The 25392-nt window shown below is 41.1% G+C and overlaps 3 protein-coding genes across 13 annotated transcripts in view; 2 read left to right on the forward strand and 1 right to left on the reverse strand.

Moving 5' to 3' along the window:
• The window catches only part of golga1 (golgin A1), a 56215-nt gene extending 45537 nt beyond the window's left edge, over positions 1-10678 (forward strand). For 9 of the 11 annotated variants that reach the window (XM_078226484.1, XM_078226488.1, XM_078226490.1 and 6 more), the window contains 4 exons: positions 5642-5701; positions 7119-7298; positions 9264-9350; positions 9459-10542. In XM_078226484.1, the coding sequence (XP_078082610.1) occupies positions 5642-5701; positions 7119-7298; positions 9264-9350; positions 9459-9542 (411 nt within the window). In that variant the 3' untranslated portion in view covers positions 9543-10542. Of the gene's footprint in view, positions 1-5641; positions 5702-7118; positions 7299-9263; positions 9351-9458 lie in introns of all 11 variants that reach the window. The other 2 variants (XM_078226486.1, XM_078226483.1) reach the window with 2 other exon arrangements.
• A 2857-nt stretch (positions 10679-13535) lies between these two features.
• Positions 13536-18475, reverse strand: arpc5lb (actin related protein 2/3 complex, subunit 5-like, b). Its single transcript, XM_078226502.1, has 4 exons — positions 18202-18475; positions 16299-16370; positions 15230-15406; positions 13536-14156 (listed from the first exon to the last, which is right to left on the reverse strand). The coding sequence occupies exons 1-4, from the start codon at positions 18340-18342 to the stop codon at positions 14094-14096; spliced, it is 453 nt and encodes a 150-aa protein (XP_078082628.1). The 5' UTR covers positions 18343-18475; the 3' UTR covers positions 13536-14093.
• Positions 18476-18702: 227 nt separating this feature from the next.
• Positions 18703-24575, forward strand: rpl35 (ribosomal protein L35). Its single transcript, XM_078226503.1, has 4 exons — positions 18703-18778; positions 21475-21611; positions 22137-22218; positions 24389-24575. Exons 1-4 carry the CDS (start codon positions 18776-18778, stop codon positions 24536-24538), a joined length of 372 nt encoding a protein of 123 aa, XP_078082629.1. The 5' UTR covers positions 18703-18775; the 3' UTR covers positions 24539-24575.
• Positions 24576-25392: the final 817 nt, after the last annotated feature.

Raw genomic sequence — 25392 nt, forward strand, 5'->3', positions numbered from 1 at the left:
AGGCATAGACTATTTTCTCAATGGGGATAGGCTTCGGAAATCTGAACCACAAAGTCCTGGTTCAGGACTCTCTTAAGGTTAACATGCAGGTTCAGTTGGCAGTTAGGAAGGCAAATTCAACGTTAGCATTCATTTCTAGAGGGCTAGAATACAAAAGCAGGGATGTACTGCTGAGGCTGTATAAGGCTCTGGTCTGACCCCATTTGGAATATTGTGAGCAGTTTTGGGTCCCATACCTAAGGAAGGATGCGCTGGCCTTGGAGGGGGTCCAGAGGAGGTTCACAAGAATGATCCCAGGAATGAAGGGCTTGTCCAATGAGGAGCGGTTGAGGAGTCTGGATCTATACTCGATGGAGTTTAAAAGGATAACGGGGAATCTAATTGAAACTTACAGCTGAGAGGCCTAGATAGTGTGGACGTGGAATGTTTCCACTAGCGGGAGAGACTAGAACTCGAGGGCACAACCCCTGAGTGAAGGAATGCTCCCTTAAAACTGAGATGAGGAGGAATTTCTTCAGACAGAGGGTGGTGAATCTGTAGAACTCATTGCTACAGAGGGCTGTGGAGGCCAGGTCATTGAATGTATTTAAGACAGAGATAGATAGGTTCTTGATCAATAAGGGGATCAAGGGTTATGGGGAGAAGGCAGGAGAATGTGGATGAGAATCATCAGCCATGATTGAATGGCGGAGCAGACTCGATGGGCCATATGGCCTAATTCTGCTCCTATATCTTATGGTCTTATAATGGTGCACGCTCTCGCACACTGGAGATAGAGCAAGGATTTTCAAAACGGCTATTGCCATTGCACATTGAACCTTAGAGAATGTAGGATATTGACACAGGTATAGAAATGGCTGATCAGCCAAAGGTTCTTGCACCACATTTAGGTTCGCACCAAAGTGTCAAAACTTAGTATATGCCACCCTTATAAATACAAGGAATATAAGAAGAAAAAACTGATAAATATCACAAAGACCTAGTGCCATGCAACCTAACTGGTGTATCCCCAACACTCTCAAGCTCTTTAAGGATATTAAACCACTAGGTTTCAATTTTGATGCAGGATCAGAAGAAATGCAGGTAGTCCCCAATGCCACCTTGCATCCCTGGCATAACGAGGATATAGTAGGATCAAATCTGTATCTTAAGCCTGGAGTAATTAAAGGAACATGAGGGATGCATTCCATTATAAACAAATGAATGTCCCTAGTTTTCAAAGTACAACAGGCAAAACAGATAACAGGCCTCAGTGCTAATATACTAGATCACCTCTGTCAACATGATTGATAAATGCCACAAAATCAAAACGTCCTATATCATGTTGATTTAAATCCAGTAAGTTTTGAATGGTGATGACCTTTGACTATAATCATTCATCAAAATATTGAGTTGAAAGATGGGAATATATTACAGAGCAGGATATTGTGCTTTGAAAGCTTTGGTTTCTAAACAAATACCAATCTGCCTGATAACTCTTGATACCATTGAATAAATGTCACCTAATATGCTCCTATTTTCCATGCAAAAACATAGTCAAATCTTTTCCCTTTGGAAAGTCTCCGTGTGCTAACGGCCTCTGTCATCCATCAGTAAATTTGAACAGGGTGCCGCGATTGTTTGGAAAAGCTAAGGCATATGAGTAGACCTGATGGAACAATGATATAGTTCCAAATCGGGATGGCGCATGGCTTGGAGGCAAACTTGGTTGTGGTGGTGTTCGCATGCATTTGCTGCCCTTGCGACTTCTACCACCTAGAATTACAAATTTAACAGGTGCTATGATTGAAGACCCCCACCCAGAGCACATTCTCAGTACTTCCAAGTAGTGTTCAACTTGAAGGAGGGTTGATTCCTCAGTTGAGGGGGCGAAAGTTGGTGGCAATCAGCAGGAGGTTTGTGTATTTGACCTGATGTCATCAGACTTCAATGGGGTCTGGAGTCAATGCTGAAGATTCTCAGGGTCACTCCCTCCCAACTGTAGACCATTGTACCACCACCTCTGTTCAGTGTGCCCTGCCCATGCGACCAGGCATACTCCAGGATGGTGATGGAAGCACTTAGGACATTGGTTGTAAGAATAGATTCAATGGGTATAATTGTCAGGCTATTGCTTGATTAGTTTGTGGGATAGCACTCCCAATTTTGGCACAAGTCTCCACATTTGATTTGATTTATTATTGTCACATGTATTAAAATACAGCGAAAAATATTGTTTCTTGTGCGCTATACAGACAAAGCATACCGTAGAGAAGGAAAGGAGAGTGTAGAATGTAGTATTACAGTCATAGCTAGGGTGTAGAGAAAGATCAACTTAATAAGAGGTTCAAAAGTCTCATGGCAGCAGGGACAAAGCTGTTCTTGAGTCGATTGGTACATGTCCTCAGACTTTTGCATCTTTTTCTCGACGGAAGAAATGGAAGAGAGTATGTCCGGGTTGCGTGGGGTCCTTGATTATGCTGGCTGCTTTTCCAAGGCAGCAGGAAGTGTAGACCGAGTCAATGGATGGGAGACGGTTTGCATGATGGACTGGGCTTAATTCACGACCCTTTGTCATTACTTGCGGTCTTGGACAAAGCAGGAGCCGTACGAAGATTTGATACAACCAGAAAGAATACTTTCTATGGTGCATCTGTAAAAGTTGGTGAGGGTCGTCGTGGACACACCAAGTTTCCTTAGCCTCCTGAGGAAGTAGAGGTGTTGGTGGGCTTTCTTAACTATAGCATCGGCGTTGAAGGAACAAGACAGGTTGTTGGTGATCTGGACACCTAGAAACTTGAAGCTCTTGACCATGTTAAGAAGATTAATTTGTAGGGTCAACCAAACTGGGTGTGCCTTTGTTATTTCAGATGCGTAGGTCGATACAGGGTAGTCTGTCTGGTTTTATTCTTATTTAACTTTTCTGTAGCATACTTATGAATTAAAAGCAAAAATAGACCGCTTGGCCCCTCAAGCCTGCTCCACCATTCAATAATATCATGGCTAATCTGATTTAACTTCAAACCCACATTCCTGCCTAGCCCCGAACTTTTACCCCTTTGATAATCAAGAATCTAACTGTGCCTTAAAAACATTCAAAGACTTTGCTTGCACTGAGAAATGAGTTCCAAAAGTGTATGCCCCTCAGAGAAAAAAATTCTCCTCATCTTGGTCTTAAATGAGTGACCTCATCTTTTTTTTTAAGCCCTAGTTCTAGATTTTACCACAAGAGGAAACATCCTCTCTATATCCACCCTATCAAGATGCCTCAGGATCTTAAAAGTTTCAATCAAGCCACCTCTTACTGTTCCAAACTCTAGTGAATACAAGCCTAACCTCTAGTGAATATAAGCAACCGGCCCAATTTTAGTACTAATCTAATAAACCTTCTCTCAACTACTAATGCATTTACCATCCATCTTAGTACTCCAGATGTGGTATCACCAGTGCCCTGTACAACTGAATTATAACCTCCCTGATTTTGAAATCAATTCCCATCAAACATTCTTTAAGTTTATTTATTGGTGTCACAAGTAGACTTGCATTAACACTGCAGTAAAGTTACTGTGAAAATCCCCTAGTCGCCACACTCCAGCACATGTTCAAGTACACAGAGGGAGAATTTAGCACAGCCAATGCATCTTACCAGCACATCTTTTGGACTGTGGGAGGAAACAGAAACACCCAGAAAAAACACAAGAACGTGCAGACTCCGCACAGACAGTGACCCAAGCTGGGAATTGAACCCAAGTCCCTGGCGCTTGAGGCAGCAGTGCTAACCACTGTGCCACCATGCTGCCCATTCTGTCAGCTTTCCTAATTACCTGCATATTAGCCTTTTGTGATTCATGCATTAGGATACCCTGATCACTCTCGAGCTCTCCAATCTTTCACCATTTAGATAAGTTTTTATTTTTCCTGCCAAAATGAACCTTTTCCCATTTCCTTCATTGGCCAGATCTTTGCCCACTCATTTAACCTATCCATGTCTCTTTGCCTCCTTTTGTTCTCTTCACATTTACTTTCCTACCTATCTTTGTGTCGTCAGCAAATTTCACAACCATACATTTGGTCTCTTTATCCAAGTCGTTTACATAAAGTGTAAAACATTGAGACCCAAGGACTGATCCCTGTGGCACACCACTCGTTACATCCTGCCAACGAGAAAAAGACCTATTTATGCCAACTTTCCTGTTAGCTAATCAATCTTCTATCCATGCCAATATGTTCCTCCTGTACCATGAGCTCTAATTTTCCGCAATAATCTTTGATGTGGCACTTTATCAAATGCCTTCTGGAGGTCAAAGTTCAGTAAATCCACCGGTTCCCCTTTGTCCTCAAAACAGGTGACTTCAAAGAATTCCAATAAATTGGTTAAATATTATTTTCCTCACGAAAACCATGTTGACTTTGCCTGATTGCCTTGAATTTTTCCAAGTGCCAAGCTATAACATTTTTCATAATAGCTTTTAGCATTTTCCTTCTGACAGATGTTAGGCTCACTGGCCTGTAGTTTGGTTCCCTTCCATTTTTATTAAAGGAGCAAAGGTTTGGTATAGCCGAGTGGCTTGCTAGGCTGTTTGAAACCAGTTAAGATCCAACCACACTATGGGTTGGAAATTGCATATACCAAACTGCATAAAGGTGGCAGATTTCCTCCCTTAAAGGGCATTAGTGAACCAGATTGCTTTTTACAATAATCATGGTGCCCACATTCACTTTTAATTCCAGATTTATTACTTGAATTTAAATCCCACCAACTTCCAATGAGCAATTTGAACTTTGTCTCTGAATCATTGCTAGCCCTGTAATGTCTCTATTATGTTACTCATCCCAGGAGATGCTATGTAATTCTATGTCTCTGAGAGTAGCTGAGGAATATTTGCCCTGACTACTACTACTCTGGGGAGTGCTTGAGCAGAACTTACCAGCTTTGCTGTTACTTAAATAACCTTCCTATGATGAGACATATACTCATTCTTTTTGTTTATTGTACAGCAGTTTATTTCAGTGCCTTAGTGCTAGATGAGCCTCTCATAAGCAAGGATAATTGTGCTGAGAGACTCTGTCTAGTTGGAGGAAATTATGTTGGCAATGTTTCTGAGGCCAGGCTAATTCCTTTTGTGTGGTAAAGACAGGGTGGGACTTTCGGAGAAGGGTTTGGTGATGGGAGCAGAAAATATCGCAAGAAGGCCAAAATTGCATTTTTCTTCATCATAAATGCAAATATCCCATTCCCTGCCCCCAACTCCTTTGAACATTGAGAACATCATATAAATATATTAACATATAATTATCAGGCCCCTACGCCTGAATCATTCTGCCCCCTCTCCCCAGAAAATGTATCCACATTAACATGATGTCAGAACAGCATCAAACCCGACTGAGTCCCCCAAAGCGTGCACCTTGGCCAGACTTATTAGTTTCCTACCCCTTCACCAGGATACATTAAATCTGTTTCTTCTCACATTCTCTGAGCTCATGAACTCTCAACCTACTTCAGTCAGATCCAACAAATTTAAAATGTATGCTAATGATTTCATGGAATCATTTCCTTGGCATTTTATTGTTTTAGAATTTTAAATCAAAATTATTTTATCAAATGATTTAAGTGATCATCACTGCAGATTTTATCTTTTATATTATATATTTCCTTCCTCAGACTATCAAACAACTACTACAGAGGCTAACAGAACTGAAAAAGACACTACAGAAAGAACTGGTAAAGATTTTGCATTAAATTACATTTTTTGAAACAAATTAATTAGGATTGTTTTCTTTTCAATAGATTACACCAGAAAATGGGTCAGAAATAGACACACGTTTTGCACATGCACCATCCTAAACTGGTTGGCTGATGCCTGCAGCTTAACAACTTAACCTGATACTGAAATAACATTTGTCTGGAGAATTGTTCCCAGAATACATTCCTAATATTTTTCATGACCTAGTTTTAATTCAAGAAAGGCCACTAATTAATAGAGCTCATCCTTTTGTTTGACAACCATAATTTAGTCTCTGCAGGTCAGGCAGCATCTGTAGAGAGAAACATTTCGGGTCAATTAAATTTCCGGCAAATGAAATGGTAACTCCTCTGCACAGATGCTGCATTTTCTGTTTTATTTCATATTTCCAGCATCCACAGATTTTGGCTTTTGTATTTGCCATTGTAATTTGTTGTGTTTTTTTTTAGTTTTAGTTTCTTTCATGGAAAGTCCAAATAATGGTAATCATAGAATCCCTACAGTGCAGACGGAGGTCATTCGGCCATCGAGGTCTGCACCATCCACAATCCCACCCAGGCCCTATTCCTGTAACCCCACTTGTTTACCCTGCTAGTCCCCCGACACTAGGGTCAATTTAGCATGGCCAATCGACCTAACCCACACATCTTTGGCTGTGGGAGGAAACTGGAACACCCGGAGGAAACCCACGCAGACACGGGGAGGACGTGCAAACTCCACACACACACTGACCTGAGGCGGGAATTGAACCCGGGTCCCTGGCACTGTGAGGCAGCAGTGCTAACCACTGTGCTGCCGTGCCGTAATGTTTACCTGTTTTAAACTGTTTACTAAATCTAATGAATTTGAACTTGCTTTGTTTTCATTTTTCACCTGTTCATGCAATCGAAGGATTTTTTTAAAAAGTGAAATGAATTTTGTGCTTTAATGTTTGAAATGCATTAATGGGCATCAGCTCCAGCATACTGTGTTGTAAACTTATTTGAGAGTTTCTATAAAATAATTGTATTTGTTTAAGCAACAAGCTACTTTGTTCCCACTCTTCATTTGACAAGCTGGGCGGTGACTGCTGTGCTTTAGTAAGCTGTGCAGTTTTAGTTGGTTAAGCTTCAGCAGTAGCCTTGTACACACACGAGGGTCTTTCCGCATTTGTTCTTAACATGCCTACGCTCTTCGGATTTTAATAAACAGGAAATATTCCTATCAGGCAAACAGAAATTCTATATGCATAGATTTCTCAGTAACTCGAATTGAAAACCCATAAACACAGTAATGGGTTTCTGCACATGACATTCCAAACACAGAAAATAGCAATATTGGCAGCTCAAAATTCTTTGTTTTTTGTAAAGAAATATGGTGTTAGAATTGATGCATATTAAATCTTTTCAATTAAAGAAAATGAAGCCAGAATTGGAGACTGCCGAAGTCCGGGAGAAATCTTTCTTTGAGCTACCAGCCAGCATCAATAATTCCACCACAGTTGTAAACAATTCAGACCTTAATGACTCCAGGGAGATAAATTTTGAATATCTTAAACACGTTCTCCTCAAATTCATGTCTGTGCGAGAATCTGAGGTGAGTTATGAGAAAGCCTTTATTTATGTTTTGTGTGTTAAAATGCAGATCTGTTAATATTTAAAATGATGAAGCAGCCTGTAGAATACAGATATATGATTCTACACTACCTGTGATATAGGCTGGGAATCAGAAGTGGAATGTATGGAAAATGATAAGGCCAGCTGGTACTTCAAGCTAGCCCTATCCTGAAATGCTGCAACCTACATACACTAGCAGCCTCATCACATTACCCTCCCCAATAGTCATACAACTTTCTGGGAGAGACAAAGAAAAATCTTACAGCTAATTAAAGTAAGACCCTAACTTAAAGTAAGGCCCTTATTAGTTCACCATCTCCAATGATTTGAACAACTCCTTTTTAAGAGTTTTGCATTGATTCCACATCCAGCACTAGCCTATTCTAGAGATCAATGTTTTTGGGAAGTTAAGTACTTCCTAACATCTATCCAATGCTTTTGTAAGCCATACCAATTCTCCCAATTCTTTCCAATCTCTCTACCTCAATGTAACCCTGTCATTATTTTATAGATTTTTTATATTCTCCTTTTGATTGCACCTTCCAAACCTGTGACCTCTACCACCTAGAAAAATAAGGGCAGCAGATGCATGGGGACACCACCATCCTGACTTGGATTTATATCACCGTTCCTTTAGATCAAGATCATGGAACTCCTCCCCTAAAAGCACTGTTGCTGTACCTATATCACATGGACTGCAGTGGTTCAAGAAGGCAGCTCACTACAACTTTCATGAGGGCATTAGGAAGGGTAATATGTGCTAGCCTAGCGAGCAACACCCACATCCCTCTAACCAATAAATGGGAAAAAAAGACCTCAATCATGTCTCCTCAAAGTCTGCATTTATTGAAAATAAAAAGAACCATATCTCCTGAAGCATCTGCTGATAGTTATGGCTGTTAACATGGATATCCATCAGCTGATCCTTCCTTGTACAAGGGAAGTGCCTATCACTTGTGTGGAAAAACCTGGACACAACTGCGATCAACTGAAGGCCTTGTACAAGGAAAAGATTGTGTGGAGTGGCAAATATGCTTGACATTGACGCAAAGTCATCATTTGCACAGCAGCATTCGGGAAATGCAGTAAAGTACTTGCTGTTTTTCCTATCAGTAGTTTAATCCCGAGTGAGACCTAGACACAGGTGGTCTGATTTTACCAGCAGGGCCTTTAACTGCAGTTATAGACATATAGAAATATAGGAGCCGGAGGAGGCCATTTGGCCCTTCGAGCCTGCTCTTCCATTCATCACGATCATGGCTGATCGTCTAACTCAATAGCCTAATCCTCCTTTCTCCCCATAACCTTTGATCCCACTCGTCCCAAGTGCTATAGAAACATAGAAGATAGGAGCAGGAGGAGGCCATGTAAAACTTAAAAACATAAAGCTTGAGAAGCACGCAGGTGACTTGCAGTACTGCCTTTCAAAATATTATTGGAAAAGAGCTTGCCTTTCCCCTAATTTTTCAATTTAGAAAACTGCCTTTTGCGTCAATCATGGCCTCAAAAATATCCAGGCCCCAAATTCCAATTGACTTCCACCTGTAGAAGCAAAGGTTAGGCTGTTTTCTGGTGACCAGCTTCAATAATGTAAAGAAGTTGCTGCCTAGGATCAGGAAGCCAGGTGCCAAATGGCAAGTAACTTTTAATCTGCACATTGGAATACAATTTTCAGTAAAATAATGATGAGGCCTTGGTAGGACTGTATTCTGGAACACTTCTTTAATTTTAACTTGAGACATTTAGAGAAGGTTTTCGTTAAAACTCCGTTTTCAGTTGTAAAATACTGAAACTACATTCAGAATTATTTGTGAATTATAGGAATCTTTTGGTGTATTTCCTTGTTAATTCATGAGTAGTATTTTTCTTGTAGAAACTTGCTTGAAAGTTTCAAATGGTCTATTGAATGGGAGAGAATATCAGATTGCATTGTGTTTTGTTACAGGCCTATCAGCTGGTAAAAGCAGTATCCATGCTACTTAACTTTACACGTGAAGAAGAGAACTTGCTAAAGGAATCCTTAGAATATAAGGTAGGGCATCATCTGTTCCTACTCACTTTACTGAGTCTTACCTGCATCCATTTTTTTTTAATGAGTGCTGTTGAGTGGTTGCCTAATATTATTATTTTTATATTGTAGATGTCTTGGTTTGGGTCAAAACCTACTCCTAAAGGTACTATACGTCCATCAATAACCAGTCGACCTCCCCCTCATTGGCAGTGAACCAAGTGCAACGTCTGGAACGTGCACATTCAAAGAACTATCAACATAACTCATTGAACGCTGCAGATATTGATAATAAGATATCCTTATTAGTGTTTTCAGTCACTGTTATGACAGTGTTTTAATTACAGGACTATAAGTTTTCCAGCTGTTTACAAGTATTTAATAGTACTGGTACTTTATATTAATACATCTTTTAAATGCAAATGAAATTGTTCTCCTATGGGGAATGAAATTCATTGAGAAAAAGCAGATATTATGGGTTTGAAATACTGTCGTTTCTACACACACAAGAGGAACAATTCTTTTTGGTCCTGTAGCTTTATTACAGTCCTGAACTGATTTGAATGAAACACTGTTTGAAGTGACATGCTGTCATACTCTCACATCTTTGCACTCCTCCTTCATGGACAGGCATTAACAAATGCTTCCAGGCATTTTTCTTAAGTTATAATTTTCTTTTCTACTGTTAACACTAGGATGGGTGTAATATTTGACTGAAGTTATGCTCTTTCCCTCACATCCTCACAGTTATACAGGAGGCCATCAAGTGCCGTCTGTAACTGCTTTTGAACTCGGTATCATGGTCCAAATTGAATTTTTTTTTAAAAATGGCATTTACATTTTTATAATTGATTCATTTTGGTGTCATTTGGATTAATAAAAACTGGAAACCTGCAAGACAGGAATGACACTAATAAAAGAAAATCGGAAAACAAGACACCAAGATAAATATTGCAATTGGTTTTCTGCTTATTGATCCAAAAATACCACTAGCCCTTTTCAAGTTTCTCTCAAATATTCTAATTATTGTAAAACATGCTGTTACTGAATCATTTAGATATCTTCCATTGTTGTTTAATGATTATCATGTGGTTTTATTGCAGTTTAAGAATACAGTAGTGTTGATTGGAAATGGCGCTGGAACAAGGGATTTGATGCTTGATATAATCAGGAAGGCAAGGTTATGGTATAGTTAGTTATTTACCCGGGTTAATGCAAAAGAGAAAAAAAATAAACATTCCAAAGGAGCCTTTATAAAAGGAACCCTGTATTGTGTATAGAAATTGGAAAAGTTGTAACACATTAGATGTAAAAATGGATGCATAAATTATTTGCAGCCTTTTGGAGGCAGAAAATGTTGCTATTGTAATAATGTTCCATCAGTATTTTCTTCACCCTGCCATTGTGAAACCAGGAATTCGTGTTGAAAGCAAGAGCAACGTGTGTGTGTGTGTATGTATGTGTGTATATATATATATATATATATTATATATATGTGATATATGAACTAATGCACTTTTATTTGTATAAAAATTGCTGTGGCGTGTAATTTGTACATGCATTGATTGGCCTTAGCGACTAATTTCCCTTGGTGTTGTAAACCTGGATTGGATACAGCAACTGACACACCATCTGATCAGTGTTTGCTTGAGAATAATTTGTAGGTGCAATACTTTCCAATTAAAATTCCTTTAGACTTGCTGAAATTGTGGTTGAATTCTTTGATTAGCAGATGAAATTTTAGTTGCAATTTCTCTGATGCAGTTACTTGTCCCCGCACTTATGGAAAGCATATGGGGAGTTGAGGTTTGCAGTAAAATTTTCAGCCAAATGTCAAACTCCTGAGAAAGGGCAGCTTGGAAAACTAAACACTGGGCAGCAGAACTAGCAATTCATTGTTTGTTTTCACTTATTGGGATTGGCACCTACCAGTCAATTGACATGGACTAGTCTAAAATGTGGCGACAGTATACAAGAGATGTTTTAGATGTTTTTCTTGCAAGAATGAATAGATATTAACATCAAAGGAAAAATCATACCTAGAGTTCCACTGGTGAAGTCATTAGGTGCATAAATTGGAATCTTCCACCAGTTTTGTTGTGATTTGTTTAAAATTAAATGAAAAGATACAGTCTGAGAATTCAAGTTTCCAGTAGATGCTGAAATTGTCCATCTTTTCTTCTGCCATCATTCTTTTGAAACTAACAATTTGACAGACTGCCACCAAACGGCATATTCTTAAAGCATTTTCAACCAAATAACCATTCACCCTTTTAGTGCCTAGCTTCCTAGCTGTAGTCCTACTTTTGAAATCCATTCTGGTCTGTGTAAATGGACGATTTATTTTTGACTACTGTAGCTGCTCCCTTTATATTTTAAACGCTCAAAAGCCCTAATGGAAAATCTGCAAAAGCTGATGCACCAAATTGTGGCCTGTGTTGTATGAGTCAATCTAAATAACACTATAATCAGTTTATAGTTCGTGGGGTCAGTGTTATGGTTAGCTTATAGGGTAACAAACTTGATCAGTCCTTCCCTTGGACCACTTTGTCAGAGTTTAAGCTAACAAAATGCAATTATCCTTGCTTGAAGTAGGTCACCTATTTACACAAAACAGAAACCAGGTTAGCTGTCTCACAGCAAGACTGGGTGGAGTTTCTGTTCCTAATTATTCTTTCACGCATACAATATTTCAGAGCACTGTGAGGTGAAAATAAACTAAGGATGGAACAGGCCTAAGAATCAAGATAAAATATGAAACAAAATAAACAGCTAGAAGTTAGTTTGTGCTGGATTGACTGACCTTGAGCAGTCATAAATATTTGGCATTTTGGTGCAATTCTAAAAATATCCCAGTATAACCATTAACAGCAGTTTCTATTTGAATAGTATGTTGTTAAACTAGCCTGGACTTCAGTGACGGAGTAACATAGAAAATAGTAGGCCATTCAGCCCTTTGAGCCTGCTCCCCCATTCATCATGATCATCAAATTCAATATCCTGATCCTGCATTCCTTCCCCAACCCAATATCCTTTTAGCCCCTAGAGCCATGTCTAATTTCTTAATCACACGTTTTGGCCCCAACTACTTTGTGGTAGTGAATTCCAAGGATTCACCACTCTCTGGGTGAAGAAATTTTACCATGCCACACTATGCGGCAGCACATTCCACAAATTCACCACCCACTGCGAGTAGTTCCTCCTCATCTCAGTTTTAAATCTACCAACTTGCAACCGATACCTTTGACCTCTTGTTCTAGATTGCCCCATGTTGCTGAGATGAGATTTGGTAGGATGAGTGAGGGCAGAGCAACTGGAGTTCTGGCAATGTCCACATTTTGCTGAAATAAATATCCTGAGCCACCACAAATGCTTAGGAAGTGATATTACAAAAATTGTTTATTAAAAAATGTAACAGAATCTTGTCAGTGTGTGAATGGTTTTGCAACCAGTCCAGCTGGTTTGTATTGTTCACTGTGTAAAGCAGTTTGGCACCATTCCTGTCTAATTTTAAACTGTCTCACTGTCGATGCCTACTTATAGAAGACAGCCATGTTGTTTCTTCAGCCAATTTGTAATGCAAACAGGGTAGCTGAAAAGAGCTGCTGAAATATAGAACTTAAACAGAGGAATATTACCCTAATTTAATAAAAATGCAAGGAGCAGTGTTATTATAGACTGTAATTTTTCACAATACACATTTGTCAGTTCATAGCTTTAATATATCTTTGAAACAGCAATGTAATGCCTACACAATATACATACAATGTCACATATTGCAAAAGCAGATATCTGCATAAATTAACTTATTAAAACACACTTTTGATAAGTGTTCTTGCCCAAATGGAAATGGTATCAGTTGTCCAAAAATTACTTCTGAGCAAAGTCATTGGTAATATTTCCATTTCCCATCTCAACCAGGGTTCAAAGAAAAACTCTTGTCAGTTATATGCACAATTAGCTGAACTGGTACCCATTATGAATTCCAGTCAAGATAGGTGCAAGTTAAACTAAAATTAAAGCTATGACTTTGTGCATGTCGAGTCCTCTGAAGGTTTCTGGTGATGCTGCAATAATTTACTTTAGCACAGGCTTCATTAAGTTGAAATTACACTAGTTTGCATCTAGTAGGCATTTCCTTACTGCTTCTCTGGACAAGGTGGAAATCCAACCTTAACTTTTGATATAATACAACAAAAAGCTGTCAGCTAAAGATGATCCAAGAGCTTTATTTTGCAGCAGGCACTTTACAATAAATTCATCCCTGGTAGTTCAACTAATACTATTGCCATATGTATCATACTAAGTCTATCCCAATAACTTTACAAAAGACAATATGAAAGTGACCCAAAGAAATAAAAAATAATACTGCATGTACTGACAAGTCTCAATAGTCCTCCACCGCACCATGTGGCAAAACAATGAGTAAAATGCACAATGTCACATCATTGCTTTTTCAATTGTGTGAATGTCCCTTTATTAGTCACACTATTTGGTTTCAACAGATTTCAAAAAGGCAAAAAGAAAAATGGTAAGGGAACTGAAATGTGCAAGACCTTGCACGTCATACTTAGCCAAAACATACAGTAAACTTTCCACCACAACCTATTAAGATAAAAAGAGCATTCCAACATGGTTTTCAAAATAATTTTGTTTAATATGGGTTAATCTTCAAAGGATGGGTTCAAATATTTCCCTTTTGCTGTTGCTTCCTCATATTTTCCAACAGCTTTCAGTCCACATCAAGTCAACGTATCATGTAACTTTTTAAACTGTTTTTCTTGCAGTGAGAACTCGTACTATGCAACCTACTCCACCCACTGCTAAAGCCTGTGAGGGATAAAAAAGGAAAATGTTCATTTTTAAAGTTTTTTAAAAATTAAAAATGCAGTCAACTTGCATTTATATATCAAGGTGCTTTACAATAAACAATGCCAAATGACTCAAAACTTGGTCAAAGAAAGTGGTGTTAAAGGAAAGGAAGAGGGGGAGATTTCAGGAAGGAATTCCAGAGCTTTAGACCTTGGCAACTGAAGGTAAATAGTAGAATAATTAAAATCAGGACTACTAGAGAAACTTGGGGAAATGTGTGAAGGTTCTATCGATCTCTGGTGGATGTAAGGCTGCAGGAGATCAGAGATAGGGAGGGGCTAAGACATGGAAGGATTAAAAAAAAAACAAGGAGTCATTGTAGATCAGCGAGCACGGAGATGGAGGAGCAGAACATGGTAGAATAGGGAGGTTAGTCATGGTCAAGAGGTAAAGGCATGGATAAACTGAGGCAAGAGTGGGGTGAGACGATAGAAGTGGAAATGAGTGGTTGTACAGATATGGTGGGAATCTTACAATTTCACTCACTATATTTAGTGCAAAAAATATTAATTACTGAACTAGTAAAGACGTGTTAAATCTGCATTTATGTAGCACATTCTCAGGAAGTCCAAAAGTGATTCAGAACCATTGAATTACTTATCGGGCTATCAGTTTATCCGCCACAAAGTCCTGCAATACAGTAATCGAATCTCTCTGCTTGTGCAGGGAGGAATGTTAGCCAGATTAGTTCTCCTTGCTCTTCACATACTGTGATGGTATCTTAAGCTCTATCCATACTGCACTGAAGCCTTCTAAATCAGGCAAGAGCTACAGACCAAGAAAATCTGACGTTAATTTCACCATGGCTTACTTTTTACATGTGATAGCCAAGATCTCTTTCCAATCAACCAGATTCTCTTTCCCCCACAGGCCAGATTTGAGCAAGTGTCTTGAATGCTCATCGCCATCCGAGCAGCCAATTTCAACTTACATCAGTAGAGACATGGAAGCAGGTCATCCACCAGCCTCCCTCCTTAACCAGTCCATAGCAAAATCCATAAAACAAAACAATTAAATGACAAAAAGCTTACCTTTTCATGCCACTGCAGTAATATTGCACTGCTGTTTTCTGTGGGTTTTTCAAAACCTTTATAAATGTACTTCATTAAAAGGTCAACACCATTTCTATCTAATGACTTAACAGCCTGTTCTATCTCACTACTTTTAAAGGATGTAAGGACTTTGAGAACTATTGCCTGTGCCCGCTCCTGTGGAGAAAAAAGAAATGGTTAAGTTTGTGTTTTACATGCTTTTATTATACTCAGACATTTCAAACATTAAGAAAAAGTTGCACATACAAAGCAGTGAAACCATTTTTAGTAGTCAATAATAGTCAATCTTTCAACATGAAAAGTTGTGACCATTGTTCCAGACCAAAGGAAATTTGAAACATTTTATTAGCAGTTATTTTAATATAATGCCTCTCCTTTCCCAAACTTTTGTTCAGCTAGAATCATGCCTAGACTGTAGAATTATACACAACATAAAATTAGGTAAATTTTCCCTGACGGTGCTCAAAAGAGAAAAAGTAGTTGGTCTACATTTTGACACTTCCTATCACATTCAGCAATAGTTTAAAAAAATAAATAATGGGCAAAATATTAAGGATTTCTACCATGTTAGGGAAACATGGTGGTTAGCACTACTGCCTCACAACACCAGGCACCCAGCCTTAGGATACTATGTGTGGGGCTTACATGTTCTCCCCATGTCTATGTGGATTTCCTCCAGGTGCTCCATTTCCTCCCACACTCCAAAGACGTGTTGGTTAGGTGGATTTTATAAGTGCGCAGGGTTATGGGGATAGGGTGGAAGGGAGGATAGGTAAGGATTCCAACATCATTTAACTTTATCAAAAGACCATTCACAGAAATCTGGCACGAGTTTTGAAGTAGGCGTTGTTACCCCTTAAGATAATACAGCAAGACCAGAAATATTGTATTGTTTCGGTCAAATAGCTGCAGGAAATTTACCTATGTACTGATTGAAGAGATGTTTTTGCACAAGGTATTCAGATGTATTCTGGAGACAAATCACTGCATTTTTGAGCACATTTATATTGGACATAATTCAGACATTGCAAATAATTCAATTAAATACCTTAACTGCTTGATTCTTCATGTTGACTGGAGGGTTCCTTAATGCTGCATGGAACGCACTAAGCATGTCACCTGTGCATTACTACAGGTTAAGGAATAAAACTTTTCATTTCAAGCATTTAAACCCAGGCATGTTCTGTAGTTACAGGTTTATATGCAGGTAAATAATTTGTTATTTCAGTTATACAATAATTACTAGCTTCTAAACACTTTCAATTCCCTAGGAAAGTCATGAAAAGCTATATGGTGTATAACTTGTGTCTAACTTTTAAGAATTAAAAATTACTGTACCTCTATAATCGTAAATATTCAAATATCAATATACACATTTCATCCCTCAAGTTGTTAGTATAAGCAATACATTACTGACTTAATGCAAATCTATGCATTAACAAATGGAATAAGATCTTGAAAGATCAATCCTTCATGGGTACAAATAAAATTCCAGCTACAAAAGTACTTTTGTTCACTTAAAAAAACATTCCGTGAATCAATGTTCATATCGGTTCCTAGTCAAGAAAGTGGAAATGGATGCAAGAGAGGTGTCCACATGGCAAGCAACGTGAACTGGGCTTTTTAACCTTGCCCTTATGCCCGAGCTGCAATTATGAACTGATACTGATGTAGTGATAGCAGTTCTGCCTCTCGGAGCTCATGAATATATGAGCAATGGTCTATCTCAACCAATTAAACAAAAGGAAATCAGGCACATTTGAAAAGGAAAGAAAGTGGCATTTTATGGGGGGGGGGGTAATTTTAAAAAAAATACCTCTTGGAACAATTAACCTACTCAAGCAAGACTCCAGATTCCTGTCTTTGCCTCCAAGGGTCATGTCAGGTCCTTATGACAAATTACTGATCAAATTGTTACGACACAAATCCAACTATTTCAAAACCATGAACTTCACTGTGGAAGCAGATAGTGAGATTTTGTTTTGGAGTGGGGAACTTTAGCTGATGATAGATCTAATCATGCAGCAATTTATAGAGAATTGTAACCCATGGCACATGTGCCATAAATCGATGATCTTGTACACAAACCAGTAATGCCATGAGCCATGTACGTGCAGTGGGAATACCGACCACCACATGGACTGCAGCAGTTTAAAAAGTGGCCAAACCACCACCACCAGCCTTATCCAGAGCAATCTGGATGGGCAATGAGTCCTGGTGGTTGCCAGTGAAGAGAACACAAGGGGGTGAGAGGGGGAATCCCAGGGTCGAGATGGTGGGGGTTTGCCCGGGGGGGGTTGATGGGGGCGCTGCCCCAACCCCGGGGAGACAGAAACCAGCCTCCCCGCCCCCCCCAGCCACGGGGAGACAACCAGCCTCCCCGCCCCCCCAGCCCCGGGGAGAGAGACAACCTCTCCCCCACCCCCCCCGGGGAGACAACCAGCCTCCCCGCCCCCCAGCCCCGGGGAGACAACCAGCCTCCCCGCCCCCCCCAGCCACGGGGAGACAACCAGCCTCCCCGCCCCCCCCAGCCACGGGGAGACAACCACTGGGCGGCACGGTAGCACAGTGGTTAGCACTGCTGCTTCACAGCTCCAGGGTCCCGGGTTCGATTCCCGGCTCGGGTCACTGTCTGTGTGGAGTTTGCACATTCTCCTCGTGTTTGCGTGGGTTTCCTCCGGGTGCTCCGGTTTCCTCCCACAGTCCAAAGATGTGCGGGTTAGGTTGATTGGCCAGGTTAAAAATTGCCCCTTAGAGTCCTGAGATGCGTAGGTTAGAGGGATTAGCGGGTAAAATATGTGGGGGTAGGGCCTGGGTGGGATTGTGGTCGGTGCAGACTCGATGGGCCGAATGGCCTCCTTCTGCACTGTAGGGTTTCTATGAATCTATGAACCAGCCTCCCCCGCCCCCCCAGCCCCGGGGAGAGAGCCCGCCCCCCTGCCGAAAGGATATTGCCTGATGAGGGTGTCCACCTCCAGCGAGTCGGGTCCCTGCTGCTCCACCGCCTCCTCCTGCTCGTCCACAAACTTGTTCTCGTCGTACTCGTCAACATCGACTTTGCGGAAGCGGTTGGACAGTGTGTTCTTCGCCATTTGCCCTGTTGTTGTTGTGTTTCTTTTCCCTCCCGGGGTGACCGGGACAGTGAATCGCTCCCTTTTCCCCCCCTCACTCACCCACTCAATCCGCCGCCGCCGCCGCGGCTCCTGCCTATCTCTGAGCCGGGGGCCTGGTGAACCCTGCCCCGGAACCGGAAACTAACCCCGGAATATACCATCAGGGAGAGAGGGGGCATTAAGAATCAACAAACACCAATAAAAGTATGAACTCCACCCTTATATTAGGAAATGAATATTTCATTATGAGTCTTTACAAGCCAGTGAAGTGTGGTTGTGGCTACATTGTGACTGGGTGATCATCTCCTCTATCCCTGCTCCCCCCTCCGCGGAGGGCAGGTGGTAGAGCCGATCACGTGGATATTCAGGCCCCGCCCCCCGAGGCCTGCCCTTTCTGCGCTTGCCCAGGACAATGGTAGGAGCGATGGAGGCGGCCCGGGCCCGGGGTGAATGGGGAATCCGAGTCAATCCTTAAAAACCACCGGTGGCAGAGCGGCGCTAACCCGCTGATGTCCACCCCCGGGCTTCACTCTATCGGCCCAGGCTGATATTTGTGATGCGTCCTGGAGTTTTTGTGTGTTTTTTTTTAAAGCGATGCTGGTGTCCATTCACACCAGGCCGCTGCCTGTTGCTGGCAGATGGCGGCGTTTAGAGACTCGGCCGCGGGGGCGGTTCTTGCTACCCCGGTTGTGCTTGTCGGTCCGTTGGCGGGATGAGGCTTTAGTGGGGGAAAGCTGCTGCTTTCAGAGCCGGGGGATTTGTGGCTGACCCGCGGCGTTGCTCAATGAGCCACCCCTCATTTTATTCAATGTCAGATTATTGCAGTAACGTGGCAGGCGATGGCAAGCCTGGATTTTATTTTAGTGCTCATCTCTTGCCACCCTGACTGCTGCCTTTAATACAGTAACTGTACTCTCACAATTCTGTTGGGTTGATATTCTGAAGGTATAAGACGTTACTCAACTTGACTGTGACTTGGGAGGGCGACTTGTTGATGGCCATTCTTCCCCGGTCCTCCTGATAAAGATCTTGGGGCTGAGGAGGTATTGTCGAAGTTAGTTTGGTGAGTTGCTGGAGTGAGTCCTGTAGATATTTAGCCACTTGTACTGCTAGTGGGTGTAGAGTACAGTGGTCGGGGCACTGATCAAGCATGTTGTAGTGGATGTATGTGTTGTGGTTTTACCCATTCAGGTAAATGGTGAATAATTGCACCATACTGCAGATTTGAACATTAAATTTCAGTCAGGTGAGTTGCGTAATAATGTATTGTATCTGCTCTTGTAGCCATGATGTTGATGCAATTAAGTTGGATAAGCTTTCTGATCATCAGTGACAATATGACAATCACAGTCTGAGGATTTGGGGCAGACCATTTAGGATAGAGATGAGGAGACATTTCTTTACCCAAAGAGTGGTGAGCTTGTGGAATTAATTGCCACAGGAAGTAGTTGATGTCAAAACATTGAATGTGTTCAAGGGGCGGCTAGATATAGCACTTGGGGCAATTGGGATCAAAGGTTATGGGGAGAAAGCAGGATTAGACTATTGAGTTGGACGATCAGCCGTGATCGTGATGAATGGTGGAGCAGGCTCGATGGGCCAAATGGCCTGCTGTTTCTATCTTACATGTTTTTGTGAAGATGAATTTAAAGTTTATTTATTAGTGCCACAAGTAGGCTTACATTAATACTGCAATGAAGTTACTGTGAAAATCCCCGAGTTGCCACATTCCGGCACTGAAGGAGAATTTAGCATGGCCAATGCACCTAACCAGCACATCTTTCGGACCGTGGGAGGAAAGTGGAGTACCCGGAGGAAACCCACACTGACACGGGGAGAACGTGCAAACTCCACACAGATAGTGACGCAAAACTGGGAATCAAACCCGAGTCCCTGGCACTGAGAGGCAGCAGTGCTAACCATTGTGTCACCGTGCTGCCCTTGGTATTGGTGGTGTCAATGGAAATGGGGCTATTGTCTCCGAGGGAAGCTGTGATCAGACCCTATCTAGAGTACCACATTCAGTTTTAGAAACTACCATCCTAGGAAGGATATATTGGGGTTGGAAGGGAAACTGGATCCACCAGAATAACACTAGGAATAAAGGGTTAAATTGAGTTCAGGCTCTGAAAACGTGAATTCTATTCTCTGTTTAGATGATCCAAGAGCTTCAGTAAGGTTGATGCAAAGAAATGTTATTCTGTTGTTATCCAAAGTTTTGGCCCCAAGATGAGCTTCCCACCACATATCCATGTCATCACTAAGACCACCATTTCTATCTCCATGATGTCACCTGATTCTGTCCTTGTCCCAAGTTCTTCATCTGCTCGAACCTTTGTACACTGTTGCCTCTAGACTTGACTTTCCATCGCTCTCATGCAGGATCCTCACAAAGTTTGAGATCATCCAAAAGCCTTTATACACATACCTAATTTACCCATAACCCTTGTGCTCGTGAAGTCTTCGTTTTCCCTTGAACAGGGTCTTGATTTAAAAATTCCTGCTCTTGTCTACAAGTGCCCCCCCCCTCTTCCCCCAGCCTTCCAGTTATGGCCTCTTGAGGATTCCCAGTTTCAATTGCTCCACCATTGGTGGCCATGCCTTTAAGCTCTGAAATTACTTCCCTCGATTTCTCCATATCACTTCCTCCTTTTTAAGACTCATCTTTGAACAGGCCTTTAATGATCTCATGTAATATTGTCTATGTGGCTCAATGTCAAATCTTGCCTTGTAACTCTGGGAAGCGCGCCGAGATGTTTTACTCATTAACTTGCTATATAAATGCAAATGGTGTTATAATTAGAGCTTGGCTAGTTAGGAGTAATGGAAATCTGGGACTCACTTCTCTAGAAGGTGCTGGATGCTGGGTCAATCAGAATTCCCAGGATTGAGATTGATTCTTTTTGGTGGGTAAGGTTGTTTATATTATGTATGGATTATAAACTGGTTCGCGGAGTTGAGGTGCAGATTGACAATGATCTAACTGAATAGCTGAATAATAGCATTTGCCGGCATTGTGTTTGGAATTTTGTTCAGATGTGGAGTATTAATTGTGTCCAATTAGAGGTTTTGTTAATGTGATGCTAACATGGTGACTCTTATTAAATGTAGGCAAAAATCAAGGCACGTGATCTGCGTGGCAAGAAAAAGGAGGAGCTACTGAAACAGCTGGATGATCTCAAAGTTGAACTGTCCCAGCTCCGTGTTGCTAAGGTAACTGGAGGAGCTGCATCCAAGCTTTCAAAAATGTAAGTATGTGCAGTAGATTTTTTGAACAGGCTAGTGACCAAAGTTGTCCTTTGTAGAAAGTACCGGCTGTGGAGCCTTGCTCAGTGAGTCAAGTGTACTTGCCATTAAAATGATTTTGCTGCTCTGCTTGCTTGGCGTGACATAAATGCCGTTATGGGACCACTACCTTCATAGAAATCATAGAAACCCTACAGTGCAGAAGGAGGCCATTCGGCCCATCGAGTCTGCACCGACCACAATCCCACCCAGGCCCTACCCCCACATATTTACCCACTAATCCCTCTAACCTACGCATCCCAGGACTCTAAGGGGCAATTTTTAACCTGGCCAATCAACCTAACCCGCACATCTTTGGACCTTCTAAAGGATATAGAAATGCATCAGAATTACACCACAGAACCATGCCATTCCGTGTGTGATTGAGCTCCAGGTGAGCTGAAGTGGTACATCTTTATTTTCACTGCTGTCGTTAACCTCAAGTTTGGCAAGGTTTGTGATTGGCTATTTTTTTTTTCCCCCTGTAGCCGGGTTGTGCGCAAGTCCATTGCAAGAGTCCTGACTGTCATCAATCAGACGCAAAAAGAGAACTTGAGAAAATTCTACAAGGCAAGTTCAAATGTTTATGCAATGCAGTTTATAGTTTAGCTGATACTGAGATGTTTGTAGTAACTGCAAGAAAATGACACAATACGAAGCATCCCTAGTGCACAGTACACAGTTTGCTTATAACATACTCGTGCACCTACATCTTCTAGTCCATTATAATAGAACAAACAAAGCACAGGAACAGGCCCTTCGGTCCTCTAAGCCTGTACCGATCACGATGCCCTAAAACTAGAATTATTCCAAATATGGAGTCAGGAAGCAGTAGGGGAGGATCAGTTATGCTTGCATTACTATTAATGCATTTGATTTGAGTAGAGTTGGTATTTGTTGTACACCTATCTGTTCACTTGGATGAACTGTGTCTACCCCAAGTGGGTCCTGGTAAACTTTGCAAGAAGGTTCAGTACCAAGAGGGCTCAGTATACGTTTCATATCGTAAGCAATTGTAGCACTTATTCAGCTGTGGATTGTAGTAGTGATTCTCCCAAGGTTTCCTTCCATTCTATATAATTCATACTTATTTCCTGATTTCTCAGATGCTATTTCTGCCTACTTTCTACCTTCTCATCTCTCACTCTTCTAGCTTATCACAAATGCTGTTTAATTTTGTTTTCTGTCAATTGCTCCTCCTGTTGTCTTGTGCTGATGGCACTTCTGCCAAGCCGTTCTATTTCCTCAAAGCAGTATACTGAGGATGCTGGGAATCTGAAATAATAGCAGAATGCTGGGGGGGGGGGGGTACTCAACAGGTTAGGCAGCATCTGTTCGGGGGGGGGGGGGGGGGGTACTCAACAGGTTAGGCAGCATCTGTTCGAGAGCAAAACATTTCAGCAGTATTGGGAAAAGTTAGAAATGTAATGGGTTTTGGAGAACGGGCTGGGTTGGAGAAGAACAAAAAAGGAAGGTCGGGTGAGATGGAAGACCGGAGACTGATTCAAATGTTAGGTCTTCCAGGGCCTAAAGGGTTAGAAATGGGGCAAAAAAGGGAAACAAAAGTTGTGCCTAGTGCCGCTGGCAAAATGTGCAGAGAAAAGGAAACAAAATGGGGTATAGAGTTTACAGTCTGAAATTGTGAGCTCCATTTTGAATCCAGAAGATTGTAAAGTGTTGATTGGAAAATGAGGTGCCATTCCTCAAGCTTACCTTAACCTTCACAGTGCAGCAGGCCAAGCATAGATAGGTCCTTGTGAGGGCAAGGTGGAGGATTAAAATGACAGGACCACAGAAAGCTGAGGGTCATGCTCGTAGACAGAATGGGCGTGTTCTGCAGTGTGGCCACCCAGTCTGCCTTTGGTCTCCCCAGAGTGGATGACCACTTTGAGCACAAATCCAGTAGCTGAGATTGAAAAGTGCATGTAAACTGGTGCTTCGCCCAGAATGAGTGTTCAGAGCATTGGATAGTGAATCGAGTGGAGCTAAAAGGACATCTTCTGCATTTGCATTTCGGCACCTTTCCATGTGCTGAGTTCTGCAATAAACAAGACATGGACACCAGTGTGATTTTTTTTTAATCAGTTGAGAGAGTGATACACAAATCTTTGTCTTTTGTCTGTATACACATATTTAATCTCATTGGTTCATCATTCAGTGAGTTTTTGCTTTCAACTGGTACTTTTTAAATTAGTGGGTGAGCATTCTGAACAGTTAGTGGGCACAAGTTCACAGCACACAGCTACCCCAGTTTGATACTGAATTGGCATTCTCAGCCAAGGTCAGAGGAAGATTGGTGGGTTGTTGAACATTGTCAATGGTTTGACAGTTTGGTGGATTTGGGAGATAAGGAACCAGCTGTTGCATTGGATTATTGTGTTCTTTCACCTCAGGAGCGCATATGTGAATTGGTTAAGTGTTGTGGGGTTTTCTTTGATTTTTGAGTTGTATGCTTTTGGTGTGCCATTATCTGTTTTGCATGTTTGTGTCAGGAACATGGGTGAGTTTCAAACTTGTAAAGTTCCAGCCAGTGTAGTTGAAAATGTGAGAAATGAGTCAAATCTGATATGAATGAGCTAGGCAAATCATAGAATGTGTCCCTATTCTGCCTAAGAATGATTGTATTTGATGGTCATGGCCTTTGTTGCTGGTAATTGTTAAGTCCATTATGAAAAGCTACTGTTTGATATGATGGGTAATGTTTAGCTGACTGCTGATTCTGAGTTTTCTTTAAACTTAGGGCAAGAAATACAAGCCTTTGGATTTGCGACCAAAGAAGACCCGTGCTATGCGCCGTCAACTAAACAAATATGAACAGGGTTTGAAGACCAAGAAACAGCAACGGAAAGAGCGCCTGTATCCCATGCGCAAATTTGCTGTAAAAGCATAAATGTTCTACCGCAGAAGAAATTAAATATAAGAAATGACTTGTGCTTTGATTGGTTTTATTGCCGTCTTTATTTTCCCAATAAAGGGAGACAGTGTAACTTGGAGGGAATGTGAGGAATAATCCCAAGTTTCTTGCACCCTCTTGTCAAAAACTTGTCGACCTAAGTGACATTTTTCCATATGGATGGTTGTTGGAGAGGAATCATTGTACGTCCCCACAAACATTGAATTCTCTAAAGAGCGTAAGCAAATTCCCAATTAAATAAAGTCTTGATTAGCTTTATAAAAACTGGCCTAAGTGGTATATTTAGTTTGAATCCCCTGTAAAATGTGATGTAAAAGCCTTGAAGACAAATCTGGTTTGGATCCAGTTGGGTAAAGTATATAATAGGTTGACAGTGATGCATTTAGACATGTCCTGTCATCAACGCTAGAACTGACGGCCAGAAGTTTGCTGAACTTTTTAATTTACGTCACTGGAGTTCAGTTGATGGCAACTAAGACAGTGAAATACTGTCATCAGCCTTGACGACAGATTGCTTGCCCTTAAATTAATATAGGCACTGAAATCTATTTATTTAAACTAGTATTGGGTTGTTTTGATTGAAACAAAAAAGAAGTTGGTTATTTGACTCATTTGTGATTTTGTAACTTTTTCAACTCATTTGAAATGACAAACTAAGCTGATAGCCTATTTCATTAACATTGTGATGTAACTGTGGTTATATTTGGTGTGATTTGATCTTGGTTTATCAAAATTTGAACAGAAAGATCAAATTGAAGTTGATCCAAACTGTTTGTTCTGACTAGTTACGGCATAAACACATTGTTGACTTGGGTGAACTGGCTGAGAGC

This window comes from Mustelus asterias, chromosome 13, assembly GCF_964213995.1.
Source record: "Mustelus asterias chromosome 13, sMusAst1.hap1.1, whole genome shotgun sequence".
NCBI lineage: Eukaryota > Metazoa > Chordata > Chondrichthyes > Carcharhiniformes > Triakidae > Mustelus > Mustelus asterias.

Coding starts and splice junctions, on each gene's coding strand:
- rpl35 (XM_078226503.1), top strand. Junction 21,612..22,136: donor GCATCCAAGCTTTCAAAAAT/GTAAGTATGTGC, acceptor TTCCCCCTGTAG/CCGGGTTGTGCGCAAGTCCA. Junction 22,219..24,388: donor ACTTGAGAAAATTCTACAAG/GCAAGTTCAAAT, acceptor CTTTAAACTTAG/GGCAAGAAATACAAGCCTTT.
- arpc5lb (XM_078226502.1), bottom strand. CDS start 18,342: ATGGCGAAGAACACACTGTCCAACCGCTTCCGCAAAGTCGATGTTGAC. Junction 15,407..16,298: donor TGAAGAATCAAGCAGTTAAG/GTATTTAATTGA, acceptor TTTTCTCCACAG/GAGCGGGCACAGGCAATAGT. Junction 14,157..15,229: donor TACTGCAGTGGCATGAAAAG/GTAAGCTTTTTG, acceptor TATCCCTCACAG/GCTTTAGCAGTGGGTGGAGT.